The sequence below is a fragment of the Diadema antillarum genome, unplaced genomic scaffold (assembly GCF_040938485.1).
Source record: "Diadema antillarum isolate AM-2024a unplaced genomic scaffold, OU_Dant_1.0 scf00000151, whole genome shotgun sequence".
In the NCBI taxonomy this organism is placed as follows: Eukaryota; Metazoa; Echinodermata; class Echinoidea; order Diadematoida; family Diadematidae; genus Diadema; species Diadema antillarum.
In genome coordinates this window covers 2,206,437-2,222,866 of record NW_027271040.1, presented here as the reverse complement: position 1 = coordinate 2,222,866, position 16,430 = coordinate 2,206,437, and the positions used below count along the sequence as shown (strand labels likewise).

The 16,430-nt window shown below is 38.8% G+C and overlaps 2 protein-coding genes across 2 annotated transcripts in view; both read left to right on the top strand.

Moving 5' to 3' along the window:
- The window catches only part of LOC139721915 (complement factor B-like), a 143,012-nt gene that overhangs the window by 81,093 nt on the left and 45,489 nt on the right, over window positions 1–16,430 (top strand). The gene's annotated exons all lie outside the window — the stretch shown is intronic.
- Window positions 5,415–16,430, top strand: part of LOC139721806 (complement factor B-like) — a 48,945-nt gene continuing 37,929 nt past the window's right edge. The window contains exons 1-6 of the mRNA XM_071633129.1: window positions 5,415–5,475; window positions 9,741–9,938; window positions 11,155–11,337; window positions 11,661–11,873; window positions 13,001–13,083; window positions 14,767–14,887. Coding sequence (XP_071489230.1) covers window positions 5,415–5,475; window positions 9,741–9,938; window positions 11,155–11,337; window positions 11,661–11,873; window positions 13,001–13,083; window positions 14,767–14,887 — 859 coding nt within the window. The remainder of the gene's footprint in view (window positions 5,476–9,740; window positions 9,939–11,154; window positions 11,338–11,660; window positions 11,874–13,000; window positions 13,084–14,766; window positions 14,888–16,430) is intronic.

The following is a 16,430-nucleotide window of genomic DNA, read 5'->3' as shown; positions in this document are numbered from 1 at the left end:
AATGTATCACAGTCTTCTCCCTCTGATCCAATTGTAGCAATTTTGGCGGCAGTAACGAGGCTGTTTTTTGTCACGTATTTTGATAGTTTGTACTTAAATGTGTCTATTCCAGGTTCTCCAACACAGCCATTGGTTTTCATGGTAGCCATTTGTGGCAATGGTGGAGAAAAAAAGTTAAAACACAATGACAAAGTGGAAGGGAATTCAGGGAGAATTCCAAAATGCAATGTCAACACAATATACGATGTACTCACATAGTCAGAAGTAGTTCGGTGAGAAATACGATACTTGTCGTCTTGTTGGATTACTTGAAAAGTATGGAATATTCTGACGTATTGAATGCCTACTCCGGTGTCGCCATAGATATCCCGCGCGGTTACACAGCCGGGACTAGTCCTTGTGTCGACTGGACAAACGCGAAACGATCGACTCGCACATTTCCCATCACGGGTTGGCAAAATGGTGTAAATTCTGCAGAACCAGAAGGGTTTTCGTCCGATTTGTATAGTCAATGACACATATGCAGCTTTCCAGTCATTTTCCAGTCATTTTCAAGACAGCTATATCATTAGAAGTAGTACTGATAATGGTGATGGTAATGATACCTACCTACCTACCTATGGAAGATTCTGAACGCAGGGTGAGCCTCTGTATTCAGATCCAGGTTCAGTCCTTAAGATGAGCTGGATAGTGACCACGTGGCGTGGCGTCAAACTTAAATTTTATGGGTTCATTTTCTCAGAGTTTATCCAAACCAATTTCAAAGCTGAAGACACTGGGTGCATCTATTAAATTTCTAGGTAAGCTATTCCATGGTTTCCTGATGCGCATGTAAAATGAATTTCTTCTTGTAGTGGTTTGTGATCGAAAAACATATAATTTTTTACTATGCCCTCTTGTGCATTTTTTATTAAACCCAAGTCAGGCACTACTTCCTGATCATATTTATGAAATAATTTAAAGGATTCAATCATATCACCTCTCGCCCTGCGGTATGCTAGAGTTGAAAGTCCGATGATGATAATGAAGAAGATGATGGTGATACATATATGATACGTTCATACATTAAATTGTCATAATTGAAGAATCAAGTTACAATACTGCATACTCACCTTTAAAAAACTTCATAAACTGGTTACAACCTATTCAGAACTTTCGATGACTTTTTGCCAGTTAAAAAACAAGATAACCATACTCTCAACAAACCACTTTATTTGTAAGATAATACTCTCAACATAGCACTTTATTTGTTAATACCCTATCCGAAAACCGAATTAAAAAAAAAAGATATGCCCTAATTGTCATTTACAGTTAGTTCACTTTTTGAAAGACTTCCTGTTTATTTATTAATTGTTTATTTATTCATTTGTTCATTCAGTTTTCTTTTAGCAGGGTAGCCCTTTCAGCTCACTCGGAACTGCTCTGCCAAGGGGCCCTGCATCACGTATACAAAATACAATTTGAGTAAAAAACACAAGTTACAAACACGGTAACAAAGAGGGAACATAAAACCAAGATTATGTAAGTCCATAAAAAGCGTACACGAGAAAGGGTTGTACATAAGCCAATGAAACAAAAAAGGAACAAAAAAAAATACAATCAAATCCGGGAGAGATAGAAAATAATGGTGTAAAAATAGACCTCATCCCACACACACACACACACCAACACGCTGTTGAAGTACATATAGCTGACTTCGTCATTTCATGTATGTAAAACGAGTTGTTTGAAAAAATGTTCATGTGTTTTGATTTTTTTTTCATGAATCCAACACTGTCAGTCTTTTCACTTTTCACATAATTTTCGAATAATTCAAAGATCCTTTAGTACTCCCCTTCTTTTCATTTTCGGATGTATTAACCTTCTGAAAAGAGAACACCTTCTTTTTTTCAATAATGCGTGCAATAACATTCAAGCACTGAGCCGCAATTTACTCTTCCCTATTCTGGATTTTATAAGAAAAACACATACAACCTAGGCATACGCATTCATACCAAAACATATGACTTTCCAAGAGTGATGGCCCAATATCTATTTGTCTTGTGGCACCGGACGTTATCACCCAGTGGGGGCATTTCATGAAGCGTTTTGTCCCACAACTTTGCCACCCAGGTCACCGGGCAATAACGGCTAACGTCGAGCCTTGCATTTTGCAAATATAATTCTTTCAAAGCGAAAATGCTCGTCACAACAATGAAAGGCATGTATAGACAAGAAGACGATCCAAAACTTTTTCGATAGTCATTAATCTGGTGCGTCAAATTATCAATAGTTGGGCACGCTGCAGCATCATTATCAGCATTCTTGTTTGTAGCTTGACTCAATGACGCATTTGCTTCCTTGACCGAGTTTACAGGGTCCACGGTTGCAATAAGAGAGTCGATAGCCCCAGCTATTGATGCAACCTGCTTCTTCAAAAGAGCAAGTTGAGGGCCAATAGCACCACATTTGCATGTGTTTACTCCCTTTTGTTGTGGAGTACTTTCGCTTTGTTCGCTCTTGTCGTTGTTGCTGGTTAAGATAAAATGGCGGCATATATCTTCGTTTAGCGAGGGATACATTGTACAAAGTTCACTGGTTAATGTATCACAGTCTTCTCCCTCTGATCCAATTGTAGCAATTTTGGCGGCAGTAACGAGGCTGTTTTTTGTCACGTATTTTGATAGTTTGTACTTAAATGTGTCTATTCCAGGTTCTCCAACACAGCCATTGGTTTTCATGGTAGCCATTTGTGGCAATGGTGGAGAAAAAAAGTTAAAACACAATGACAAAGTGGAAGGGAATTCAGGGAGAATTCCAAAATGCAATGTCAACACAATATACGATGTACTCACATAGTCAGAAGTAGTTCGGTGAGAAATACGATACTTGTCGTCTTGTTGGATTACTTGAAAAGTATGGAATATTCTGACGTATTGAATGCCTACTCCGGTGTCGCCATAGATATCCCGCGCGGTTACACAGCCGGGACTAGTCCTTGTGTCGACTGGACAAACGCGAAACGATCGACTCGCACATTTCCCATCACGGGTTGGCAAAATGGTGTAAATTCTGCAGAACCAGAAGGGTTTTCGTCCGATTTGTATAGTCAATGACACATATGCAGCTTTCCAGTCATTTTCCAGTCATTTTCAAGACAGCTATATCATTAGAAGTAGTACTGATAATGGTGATGGTAATGATACCTACCTACCTACCTATGGAAGATTCTGAACGCAGGGTGAGCCTCTGTATTCAGATCCAGGTTCAGTCCTTAAGATGAGCTGGATAGTGACCACGTGGCGTGGCGTCAAACTTAAATTTTATGGGTTCATTTTCTCAGAGTTTATCCAAACCAATTTCAAAGCTGAAGACACTGGGTGCATCTATTAAATTTCTAGGTAAGCTATTCCATGGTTTCCTGATGCGCATGTAAAATGAATTTCTTCTTGTAGTGGTTTGTGATCGAAAAACATATAATTTTTTACTATGCCCTCTTGTGCATTTTTTATTAAACCCAAGTCAGGCACTACTTCCTGATCATATTTATGAAATAATTTAAAGGATTCAATCATATCACCTCTCGCCCTGCGGTATGCTAGAGTTGAAAGTCCGATGATGATAATGAAGAAGATGATGGTGATACATATATGATACGTTCATACATTAAATTGTCATAATTGAAGAATCAAGTTACAATACTGCATACTCACCTTTAAAAAACTTCATAAACTGGTTACAACCTATTCAGAACTTTCGATGACTTTTTGCCAGTTAAAAAACAAGATAACCATACTCTCAACAAACCACTTTATTTGTAAGATAATACTCTCAACCTAGCACTTTATTTGTTAATACCCTATCCGAAAACCGAATTAAAAAAAAAAGATATGCCCTAATTGTCATTTACAGTTAGTTCACTTTTTGAAAGACTTCCTGTTTATTTATTAATTGTTTATTTATTCATTTGTTCATTCAGTTTTCTTTTAGCAGGGTAGCCCTTTCAGCTCACTCGGAACTGCTCTGCCAAGGGGCCCTGCATCACGTATACAAAATACAATTTGAGTAAAAAACACAAGTTACAAACACGGTAACAAAGAGGGAACATAAAACCAAGATTATGTAAGTCCATAAAAAGCGTACACGAGAAAGGGTTGTACATAAGCCAATGAAACAAAAAAGGAACAAAAAAAAAAATACAATCAAATCCGGGAGAGATAGAAAATAATGGTGTAAAAATAGACCTCATCCCACACACACACACACACCAACACGCTGTTGAAGTACATATAGCTGACTTCGTCATTTCATGTATGTAAAACGAGTTGTTTGAAAAAATGTTCATGTGTTTTGATTTTTTTTTCATGAATCCAACACTGTCAGTCTTTTCACTTTTCACATAATTTTCGAATAATTCAAAGATCCTTTAGTACTCCCCTTCTTTTCATTTTCGGATGTATTAACCTTCTGAAAAGAGAACACCTTCTTTTTTTCAATAATGCGTGCAATAACATTCAAGCACTGAGCCGCAATTTACTCTTCCCTATTCTGGATTTTATAAGAAAAACACATACAACCTAGGCATACGCATTCATACCAAAACATATGACTTTCCAAGAGTGATGGCCCAATATCTATTTGTCTTGTGGCACCGGACGTTATCACCCAGTGGGGGCATTTCATGAAGCGTTTTGTCCCACAACTTTGCCACCCAGGTCACCGGGCAATAACGGCTAACGTCGAGCCTTGCATTTTGCAAATATAATTCTTTCAAAGCGAAAATGCTCGTCACAACAATGAAAGGCATGTATAGACAAGAAGACGATCCAAAACTTTTACCTCGAACGCCTCTATTTTTCGTATCGACATTTCGCTGTTTATCTTTAACTACCTTGTATTTAAAAAAAAAAAAATACATCATGACGACATCAGAGTAAGTCAGTCTTTGTTTTACATTTTTCTTCTTCTTCTTCTGCCTCCTCTTCCTCTTCTTTGTCTATTTTTTTTTTCATTACTATAGCGACAGGAATCGATAATTTGTCGAATAAACATTATCATGTCACTTCGACAGGAAAGGAATGCTCATATACACAAAATATATTGATTGGATAATTAACGTATACAGTAAATGAGAACAGTTCTCATTATTACCCCACACACTCCGCAAACAAGACTCGCAATCAAGTACAAATGTATTAGTGTTGTTTTTGTGTTGCAGACAAGCGACAGTATAGTGGCAGCTGCCTCGATATTGTATTTCGTGTTTTTGCTTCCAAAATTACAACTTCGACCTCTGCAAACAAGGCATTTACTCGCAATTTTGCCTTCTTGTTTGTTTCTGCGACCATAATGGCAATCTTTTTAAAAAACAAATGACCAATTTACCTATTGTTTCATGAGCAGCGGGACGAGAATCACAGCTTCACCCTGTACATATGGGGACGTACGTGGCGCTCTTGCTGGTGTTCACCGCATTGGCATTGGGACAAGGTGTCGGTGAGTTTCCTCTACAAAAGTTACGAAGATTTTCATTTATTTGCTCGGACAGTTCAAGCTTATAGATTGATCATTTACTTCTTACTCACACGAAAAAATTACACACAAAGAAGTGACTCTTTAGGCCTACTCGTTGAGAAACCTTACTCAACGAGATGAAGTTTCATAGAAAGCGATAAAGGACAATCTTTTCTGTGTCTGGGACTTTGGAGAGTGTGTCACAAAAAAAAAGAAGAATGCTGATTACATCGAATCATTATTCATTTTCACTGAATTAGCTTTCCAATTTACCTATTTCCCTTTTAGTTTTGCATATTTTTATGCTTTCTTCCAGCTCTTAGTGGAAGTCTTAAATCAGAGATATTGGCCAAATTGAATATATAAAAAAAAAAAAAAACTGTAGACAACTAAAATTCAGTCGAACAAGTTTTTCATCCTATCAGAATACACTTTACTCCAGTGATTTCGTTGTGTTTGTTGTTGCTGATGTTGATATTGATGTTTAATAGTATGGGCTCAAAGGGATAGCATAGTAAGTTTTCGGTGAGATGGGGCTTCAAGATTTGATTTGTGTGTGTGTGTGTGTGTGTGTGTGTGTGTGTGTGTGTGTAAGATTGTGAGAAACCACTTATGAAGTATGAAAGAGCAATACTAACAGGAATTCAAAGTTTATTAACTCGGTCTAAGAATGTCTGAGATATCCAAAAACAAAGGTGTCCCAATTACAGGCGGGTCCCACCTTTATGTAAAGAAACCATGTTTTTAGATATCTCCGTCATTCTTGTGGAATTGTATGCTACCTGAGATTTCATAACTAGTTTAATTCTCATTGTCTCACCAAAAATGAATTAAAGAACGCCAATCTCAATCAAGCAATATATATACGCTATCCCTTCAGCGTCCACACCGCAAACGTTATCATGTCATAATCAAAAAGCAATCCCATCCGTAATATTTCCCTCGGTAATCTTAAGCATTATAAATAGGAAAGATGACGTTCCATATAGAAACCGATAAATGACAATTACATATATATATATCTGGGACCGTGGACAGTGTGTCCAACGCACTGAATTGGTATTCAAAGCACAACGGCGTAGCCAGGATTTCATCTTGGGGGGGGGGGGGGGGTTAGTCTGCGAGGAGGGAGGGAGTGGGAGGGGGGTGTCCCCCCCCCCCCCCTCCCACGGTAAGAACTTTTTGCATTTTGATTTTTGCGCGTTTTATCGACGTGAAACAGTCCCACTTGTTTAAGGTAGCAGTTTATTTTGATGTAGATTATTATTGAACAATTTGCCTATAAAATGGTATAATTTGAATACACTTCTTGCATCAATTCTTTTCACTGAATACATTAACGCGACTGAACCCGAGCGAGCGGAGCGAGCGAAGGGGGAGGGGAGGGTGTTGGAGGGGCTGTCACCCCTCCCACGGTGAGAACTTTTTGCATTTAGATGTTGCAAATGGTGCAATTTGATGCATGTTTTTGCGCGTTTTCTCGACGTGAAACAGTCCCACTTGTTTAAGGTAGCAGTATATTTTAGTGTAGATTATTATTGAACAATTTGCCTATAAAATGGTATAATTTAAATACACTTCTTGTATCAATTCTTTTCACTGAATACATTAACGCGACTGAACCCGAGCGAGCGGAGCGAGCGAAGGGGGAGGGGAGGGTGTGGGAGGGGGTGTCACCCCTCCCACGATGAGAACTTTTTGCATTAAGATATTGCAAATGGTGCAATTTGATGCATGTTTTTGCGCGTTTTATCGACGTGAAACAGTAGCACTTGTTTAAGGTAGCAGTATATTTTGATGTAGATTATTATTGAACAATTTGCCTATAAAATGGTATAATTAAAATACACTTCTTGTGTTAATTCTTTTCACTGAATATCATGAACGCGACTGAACCCGAGCGAGCGGAGCGAGCGAAGGGGGAGGGGAGGGTGTGGGGAGGGGGGTATCCCCCCTCCCACGTGAGAACTTTTTGCATTTTGATGTTACAAATGGTGCAATCTGATGCATGTTTTGCGTGTTTTAACGAGTTGAAACAGTCCCACTTGTTTAAGGTTGCAGTATATTTTAGTGTAGATTATCATTGAACAATTTGCCTATAAAATGGTATCATCTAAATAATCTTCTTGTATTAATTCTTACACTGAATATCATGAACGCTGTCTGTTCAGCAATCAAGCAGAATAAGCATACACACGAGGGTGTAGATAGGGGCATATCCCCTCCCACACGGAGGTGATTTGCGTTTTCAGACCTGAAATTCAGCGATCTGGTGCAAATTTTTGGTGCAATACTTTTTCATCGAAGTGTTAAAATCACGGAATTTAGCTCTTATTCCGAATGTGCACCATCTGTGTGTATGTATTAAGTCTAGTGAGGTAGAGCTTAGGGGAAGGGGGATTCCCCCTCCCGCTCGCGGAGCTTTTGCATTTTTAGAATTGAAAAAGCGATCTGGGTATAGCCACAGTCTACTTCTATGCATGGCGAAAGGGGGGGGGGAGGGGCGGGCGAGCAGGGAGAAGGCGTGGGTGAGTGTTATCTCCACCCTTCCCTTCCGATGGAGCTTTTGCCTTTTTAAGGTTGAAATTGAGATATCTCGTGATGGAATCAACATTTGGGAAATCACACACAAAAAAAAAAAAAACTGGTCGGGGGCTGAGGGAGGAAAGGGTCGATTAAATGGGGAAATTCCCCTTATACATGAGGGAACCTTTAGTTTTCGAAATATAAGTGATAAGTCTTGTGCACTCAGAATTATTCATAATTTTTTTTTGTAAATCTAAAAAGTGTAGGGCCTACTAAGCTAGGGAAAGAGGCACAGAGGGGGAGGGTTTGGAAGGGGGATACCCCCTCCTAAGCACGAGAGATTTTGCACATTTTGAATTGCAATTCAACGATCTGGTGCACACTTTGAGTGAAATATTAAAAAAATATATATATCTTGATGAAAGGTTGCAAAGGAGACCCGCTTCATGTGCATGCATACAGTATACACGCATTTTTTTTCCGCCTCCCAAATTCCCGGTCCAAATCTTAGGGGGGGGGGAGGGCGACCACCCCATCCCCCCCCCCCCCCGGCTACACCAGTGTCAAAGCACATAAATGGTTATTTCCTAAATGGTGGATGTGACACAGTAGCACACTGAAAAAAGCGTGGTGAAACCCAGACACCGCAACACAAATCAAAAATGCACAGGTCTTAACGGAATTGGCATATTATGTCTACTAGTTCTAACCATCGTTCTGCTACAATGCTGTCATTTAGGCCGATACCAATGCTCTCAAAAGCTTAAAGGCATTATTTACCATTTTCAGATGGAAAAATAGCCAGCTTAGTGCGTTTAAATAATTGTAAAATGTGAGTTAGGGAGAGAAACAAGCAACGTAAAATTGTTATTCAGTATAATCAATGTTAGGTAATTATGCAAAATATGAGCAATATTTATGATGAAACTGTGTCTAGAGTAAACCGTCTACAGTTATGATTTATAAGAAAAAAAATAGTGATATCTCTTTATATTTCAGCCTTTATTGGGTTATTTTTATGTCTCAGGATTTTTTTTTTTTTGTAATACAACTGACCTACACAACAATAAGCCAGTTCGGAGTTAGCTCATGGGCACATTGGTCCGAATGACCTTTCTTTTTTCTCAGTCGGTTAAAGTGGTTGTTTCTATCCCTAACTCACATTTTAGAACTATTTTAAAGCACTAATGCTGGGTTTTTGTTTCATCTGCAAATGGTGAATTATGCCTTTAAGGGGCTCTTCACTCGTTTTCAGAGCGACATAATGCATAAGCTTTACGCAACGATTTATGGTATTCATCAATCCTTCTTAAACAAAGAATGAACTCGCATAGACCATATGGCCAGAATGATCCGTCAATTAACACTTGGGAAAGCATCCATTTCATTATCTTACATTGAATGTAAGAACAACCTCTTTCTATCAATATTGCCAAATACTATTTTTGCTGTCAGGTGGATGTGCTGGCAAGCAGCATTTATAAGGATTACATGAATAATCATTATACATAATAATACATCACAGACGCTTATCCCAGTGACTTTAAAAACCAACTTGCCTCTTGGTCCGAATGACCTTTTTCTGCTCATGCGCAGAGTGGAACTCCGAACTGGCTTATATGCATCAAATCACTGCCTACCCAATGGTAAACGGTACCTTTAAGATATTTGGTTCTTTGTTCGCTTGATTTAATGTTTGTTTTTTGAATTAATTTGAAAAGAGGGCACCAGTTGTCTGCGACCGAGGCCATTGCTTCACGGCAGGTATGAGTACCAAAATTCCTCATTTTATGGCGAAGAATATCTGCCAGTGAATTTCGTTGTAAGAGTGCTGTGCAACCCTACCGCGCAACTCAACGGAGACGAATTCATCCAGTGTCAACCCAACGGACGATGGAGCGGGAGAGCCGTGTGTCGAGGTTTGTTCTGCTGCTTTCCAGACTTCTAGGGGTGTCTTAGACTTTGCCTTATTGTGTGCTCTTTTTTTTTTTTGCTGAAAAAGGTCGATTTCTAAAATTAATGATATGCATATATATTGATATCCATATTGATGAATGTCCCCTTAGAAATAAAAATGCTCGGTCATTGAACGTTGAAGGTCCTGCCCCCTTTTTTTTTTCTTTGCTTTATATAGAACGGATTGGTTGTTGTGTTCATTGTCGACAATACAGTGGTGAATCCAGAAGGGGGCGCACGACCCCACCCCCTTTATTGTTTGTTGAAACAATAGAAAGAAATGAAACCTGGAAAAGGCACCAGAAATATTTTTGTCCCCACCCCTTTACGGGGAGAAGGGGGGGGGGGAGGCAGTGGATCCGCCCCTGCAATAACAGCAAACTTGGCTCATTTCATGAAGGGTCTTTTCAGATATCTTTTTTTCTGACAAACTGCCTCAAGCTACTGATATCTTTTCATCTGACATGTCTGATTGGCCGAGAGCAAGTTTATTAGAAAAAAAAAAAGTCAGACAAAACGCTTCATGAGCTGCCTCCCCTCCTCCCTCCACTCCCCCCCCCCCCCCCCCGACCCCTCCCCGGTTTGAAGCCTTCCAGTTAAAGGGGCATTCCGGACGATTTTCATAATTTCACATCAGGTAGTACATAAATCAACAGCTTCATGTATTGATTTGTAGAATTTATTGTGGTTCTTGAGCAGAGAAACAGTACTTTCAAAAACCTTAAACAAATTACACTGAACAAAGATGATGACATAGGAGCCTCACATATCTCAGAAATGTAGCAGTGTCATTCCATTACAATACCGCATGCTTGCAAGCTCACCTGTGTGTAATCTATGCATGCCTTCTTCTTTTGTGCTGCTTCCTTGAGCCACATCTCATGCATTCTTATGTTGAGGCTGCCATGTCATCATCCTTGTTCATTGCAATTTGTTATAAACTTTGAAAACATTCATATTTTTCATCCCAATCATTATAAATCCTGAAACTCTGTACCCAGTATAACTAATTTATATATGTTCAAATGTAAAAAATTGAAAATCATCCGGAGGTTTCCTTTAAGGAATATGCAACGCAACGCCTGGTAATGACAGACTTTCACATTAAACGGTTCTCCTACCTTTTGTTTATACATGTATTTCGAATTTAATTCTGTTTTCTGTCTTGGTTTCCTAAAGCACCAACGATTTGCCCGCCACCAAGCCAGATCAAAAACGGCTTCATGCGCGTCCGAGGAAGGTGGGCCGGTGGTCGAGCGGTGTATCGGTGCAATCCAGGTTTCTATCTTCTCGGAAGAGCGATGGCGACCTGCAACTCCAATGGGGAATGGACTTATGGTGGCGATGAACCGGAGTGCGTCCGTGAGTGTACCGTCATCATCTCTGTTAATGAATAAGATCGCAAACTTTGCTTCAGGGAAGTTTAGTATACACTGGTATAGGAGCATGTAAGAAAACGTGATATACCTTATTATACAGTCGGTGTTTCTTGGCAGTGTGATGGCCGTGTCACAACATGAATAACAACACTGGACAAGATTTTCTCTGAAAGGCATGGAAAAATCAAACTGGTCTTGCCCTATATAATTCATGAATTTTGCAAAATTGAAATTTGGTGTAAGACTCCAGCAGCAATCTTTCGTTTCCTTGAATTTGAACTGACTGGATGCGACATACTCTTATAGATCCCCCATCATGCCAGGCGCCGGAAATCGTTGATGGCCAAAACTTGACAGCAAGTTTGAGAGCGGGAACGGGACACGTCATCGACGGTCTGTACACGGAGCACTCCGTGTGTTCTGCCGAATGCCCGATCGGTTTTGTGCCGTCACGTGACTACATTCTGATATGCCACGACGGAGAATGGGTACCAACAGGAGAAATCCCAGAATGCCTCAGTAAGCACAAGACACTCCTTCCCCCATCCCCTTCCCTTCTGTCCCTGACATTCGCATATCGTCAAACCGGAAGCCATGGTACAATGCACTCACGTTACAGCGACCACGGTTATCACGAAATTCTCACCACAAGGAAATTAACGTTCAGGTTCCAAAATTATCATGTATGCATCATTATACACTTTACTGTTCGGTTATAACGAAATTTCGATATAACGACAGAAAACTGCTGTCAGTTTTCTTTATATCGAAGCAGTTTTCTGTCGTAATATCGAAATTTCGTTATAACCGAACAAATAAACAATACATAGAGCGGATAAAGTTCCATCCTGAAGTTTTATTTCATTGTAACCGAAATTTCGTTAAAACCGTGTTATGACGGGAGCACACTCACATGAATTAAAAGAGAAGAAATAGATACTGTATATTGTATGTGTAGCAATACTTACCATCAATTATACTAATTACCATGTTCACGTTGTAAATTCATATCAATTACTGACAACTTAGAACTATTTCAAAGCATTATATCTGTTTATCCATCTCCAAATGCAAAATAATACTTTAAAGGGGCATTCCGGACGATTTTCATAATTTCACATCATGTAGTACATAAATCAACAGCTCCATGTACAGATTCGTGGAATTTATTGTTTTCCTTAAGCAGAGAAACCAATAAATTGAAAATCTTTAACAAATTACACTGAACAGTGATGATGACATCAGAGCCTCATATATTTCAGAAATGTGGCAGTGTAATTCCATTACAATACCGCTTGCTCAACAAGTTCACCTGTGAAAAATCCATGCATGCCCTCTTCTTTTGTTCTGCTTCCTTAAGCCCCAACCCATACATTCTTATGGTGAGGCTGTCATGTCATCATCCTTGTTCATTGCAATTTGTTATAAATTTTGAAAACATTCTCATCCCAATCACCATAAATTCTGAAACTCTGTACTCCGTTTGACTAATTTATTGTTGTTCAAATGTGAAAGTCTGAAAATCATCCGGAGGTCCCCTTTAAATCGAGATTTCCACCGTCTTTAGATTACACTGTCATGTATTACACTAAGGTCAAGGGTCAATCTATCTTTCTTCGAGTAACAATTTCTTTTCATTCCAAAAGCGGTCACTTGTCAGCCTCCTTCTCTTGAGCCCATACCACATGGAAGATCCGACACCCAAAACCGAACGTACTTCGTCGGAGAGGTAGGTACTTTGTATTTTGAATTAGAACTTGATTATGAAACGGTGTCATAATTATAGAGATATACTTGCAAACTCAGCTTGAAAGAACAGAATGATCGGTTTTAAAGGAGATCTCAAGATGATTTTCAGACTATTGAATCTGAACATCTATAAAGTTATTGATTATACTTGGCACAGAGAATTAAACCGAATTGATAGTGATCGGGATAAGTAATAAGAATTATTTCAAAATTCAAACAAAAGACAGTGAACGAGGATGATACATAAAGCAACTGCACCATAGGGATACAGGATTGGGTGCTCATGGAAGTAGAACAAAATTACTTGAATATATTACTGGAATGTGTGAGTCTCTTATGTCATAATCCTTGTTCAGTGTAATTTGTTTGGGTTTTTTCAGATTATCAGATTATCTGCTTAAGGACCTCAATAAGATTTATTCCAAAAATCTACATAGTTTGCATGGCACTATCTACTTATGTGCTGCATGATGTAAGATTATGAAAATCGTCTTTAATTCCCCTTCAAAGAAAATGTCCACCTGTTTTCAAATCGGTATAACAGTAAAACAATTTTACTTAATGATCATGGCAAAAATGTCATGTATGCCTGACATAAATTAAGAATGGTATAAAGAGGGAATTTTAATCTTGAAATGTTTTCACAAAACTACGATATGCCACAAGGTAAGCAGATTAGATAGGCTGAACAAGTTGTCACTCCTAATTCTTCAATCTATCACTCCATCACGCCCATCATGTCTCTGAAGTATCACAATGTTTGTAGAAGTGGTCGCTTCTCAGAAATTAAACCCTTTGTCATGTGTGTTGGGCCTGGTTCGGCTTGCTGTTAATTGGTTTGGTGAAAATATACTTGCATTTTGAGAATGTGTTTTCATTTTTGAAATACATTCGTATTCTGAAAATAAGTACCTGGTTTTAGTTTCGCTACCAAACACAGTGCCAAACATTACAATGTAATTTTTGGCAGCAAAATGCAACTCGGAGCACACGCGGCACAGTTTAAATATTGCGTATGATGTCAGATGGATGTGCTGGCCATACAGGAATAACCATTACATCACAGATTCTTATCCCAGTAAATCAAAAAACCAGCATGACTGTCGGTACGAATGAACCCCGAATTTGCTTAGCGGGCATTGTTCGTACAATAACATCCCCATTGTCATAGTTTATGTTAAAGCACACCTCTGGATGATTTTCAGTTTTTTTCGTTTGAACAACTATAAATTAGTTATACTGAGGACAGAGTTTAAGAATTTGTGATAATTGGGATGAAGAATAAGAATATTTTCAAAATTTAGAACAAATTGCAATGAACAAGGATGATGACATGGCAGAGTCACCATAAGAATGCATGAGTTGGGGCTCAAGGAAGCAGAACAAAAGAAGAAGGCATGCATAGATTATACACAGGTGAACTCGCAAGCAAGCGGTATTGTAATGGAATTACACTGCTACATTTTCTGAAATAATTATGTGAACCTCCTATGTCATCATCTTTGTTCAGTGTAAATTGTTTAAGGTTTTTCAAAGTATTGTATCTCTGCTCAAGAACCACAATAAATTTCACAAATCTATACATGGAGTTGTTGATTTATGTACTACATGATGTGAAATTATGAAAATCGTCTGGAATGTCCCTTTAATATTTGCTGATCAGGCGGTGAGTTATCGATGCTATAGTGGATATCGTCTGGCGGGAAAGAGCTGGCAAGTGTGCAACCCCCGCAACAACAGAGATGTTGACGGATATTGGAGCGATCGTGTGCCTAGTTGTGTGGGTAAGTTGCTGTGCGGGCTGCGGGCCAAAAATCCTTGGCCATATAAACATTATGCCTCACAACATGTAGCCTTCGTACAAGTCGTCAGCCAAGGGAATATCATTAAGAACAAAAAGACTAACAGGTGAAGGGCGTGGTCATCTGCCTCACATATTGTCGATGGGCCAGGCCAGATATTGGTACCACCTGAGGTGGCAATACCTTTTTGGTGTCATTTTGTTTGTCGGGCATAGATATGCTTATCAAGCTATGATAGCATTTCCAAATGAGTAGCTTAGTCATGATAAATGAATTTTAAACCAATTTGGTCTCGTTGTTATATCCCTATACTTCTGAATCGAGACCAACCGCTATACAAAGAAGAGCACTGTCTTCTGTATGTTCACAGGTGTTCTGTTGTAAACGCAGTGCGCTTAGTCTTTATTCAAGGCAGCGAAGGGAATATCCAAGGGTTTTGATGTCCACAGCGCTTAGTCTAATATTCAAGACGGCGAAGGGAATATCCAAAGCTTATAATACAGTGTATATCCCTTTATCTAAAAACAACAACAACAACAAAAGCAATTCCTCGTCAATTTTACCGTATTTTTCAATCATTTATCATTTTCCGGTGAAAACGCTGCTGTGAAAACGCTAATACCACGCCAATGTTGCTTTATTTCCATCCAACAATGAAAGATAATGCAAAAAAAAATGTAGCGGTACACTACAATACATTATAATAGATAAAGTTGTAAATGAACAGAGTGATTTTTGTTTAAAACTGATGTATTTGTTGAGAGGGTGGTGTAAAAACAGTATAGATAATCCCTTTTATTACGAACTTTAGATTTGATAACGGTACATTGTTCTAGATAAAGACTAAGCGCACCGCGTGACAGCTGTGGACATCATAACCCTTTGGATATTCCCTTCGCTGCTTTGCATAAAGACTAAGCGCACCGCGTTTACAACAGAACACCTGTGGACATACAGAAGGCAGTGCTCTTCTTTGTATAGCGGTTTAGTTTCGATTCAGAAGTATAGGGATATAAAAACGAGACCAAATTGGTTAAAAATTCATTTATTATGACTAAGCTACTCATTTGGAAATGTTATCATAGCTTGATAAGCATATCTATGTCCGACAAACAAAATGACACCAAAAAGGTTTTGCCACCTCAGGTGGTACCAATAACCCATTTTTCGGGTCTTGGCCCATGGACTAATAATACGTTATTACATTGTTAGCATTACGGGTTCTTCATAGGGCAACAAGTCGAAAAGCTGGTATATATGTGTGCTTTATTCTATAGGTCATGATTCGCGAAAATACATAAAGACAGAGTTATTGCAGGCGTAAACAATCCTATACATCATCAAAGAACAGAAAACAAACATAATAACAGTAATTATTGGAACTGAAGTATACAATCTTCTTTCAGTCTAAAGATTATGAATCAAACCTGACTGCTTGAAGATTTATTTACTTGTTGATACAAGCAAGAAGTACGGTAAGTGTTCTGTTCGAGTAAAGCATGTTTTTTTGCCACCGTAATCCTAC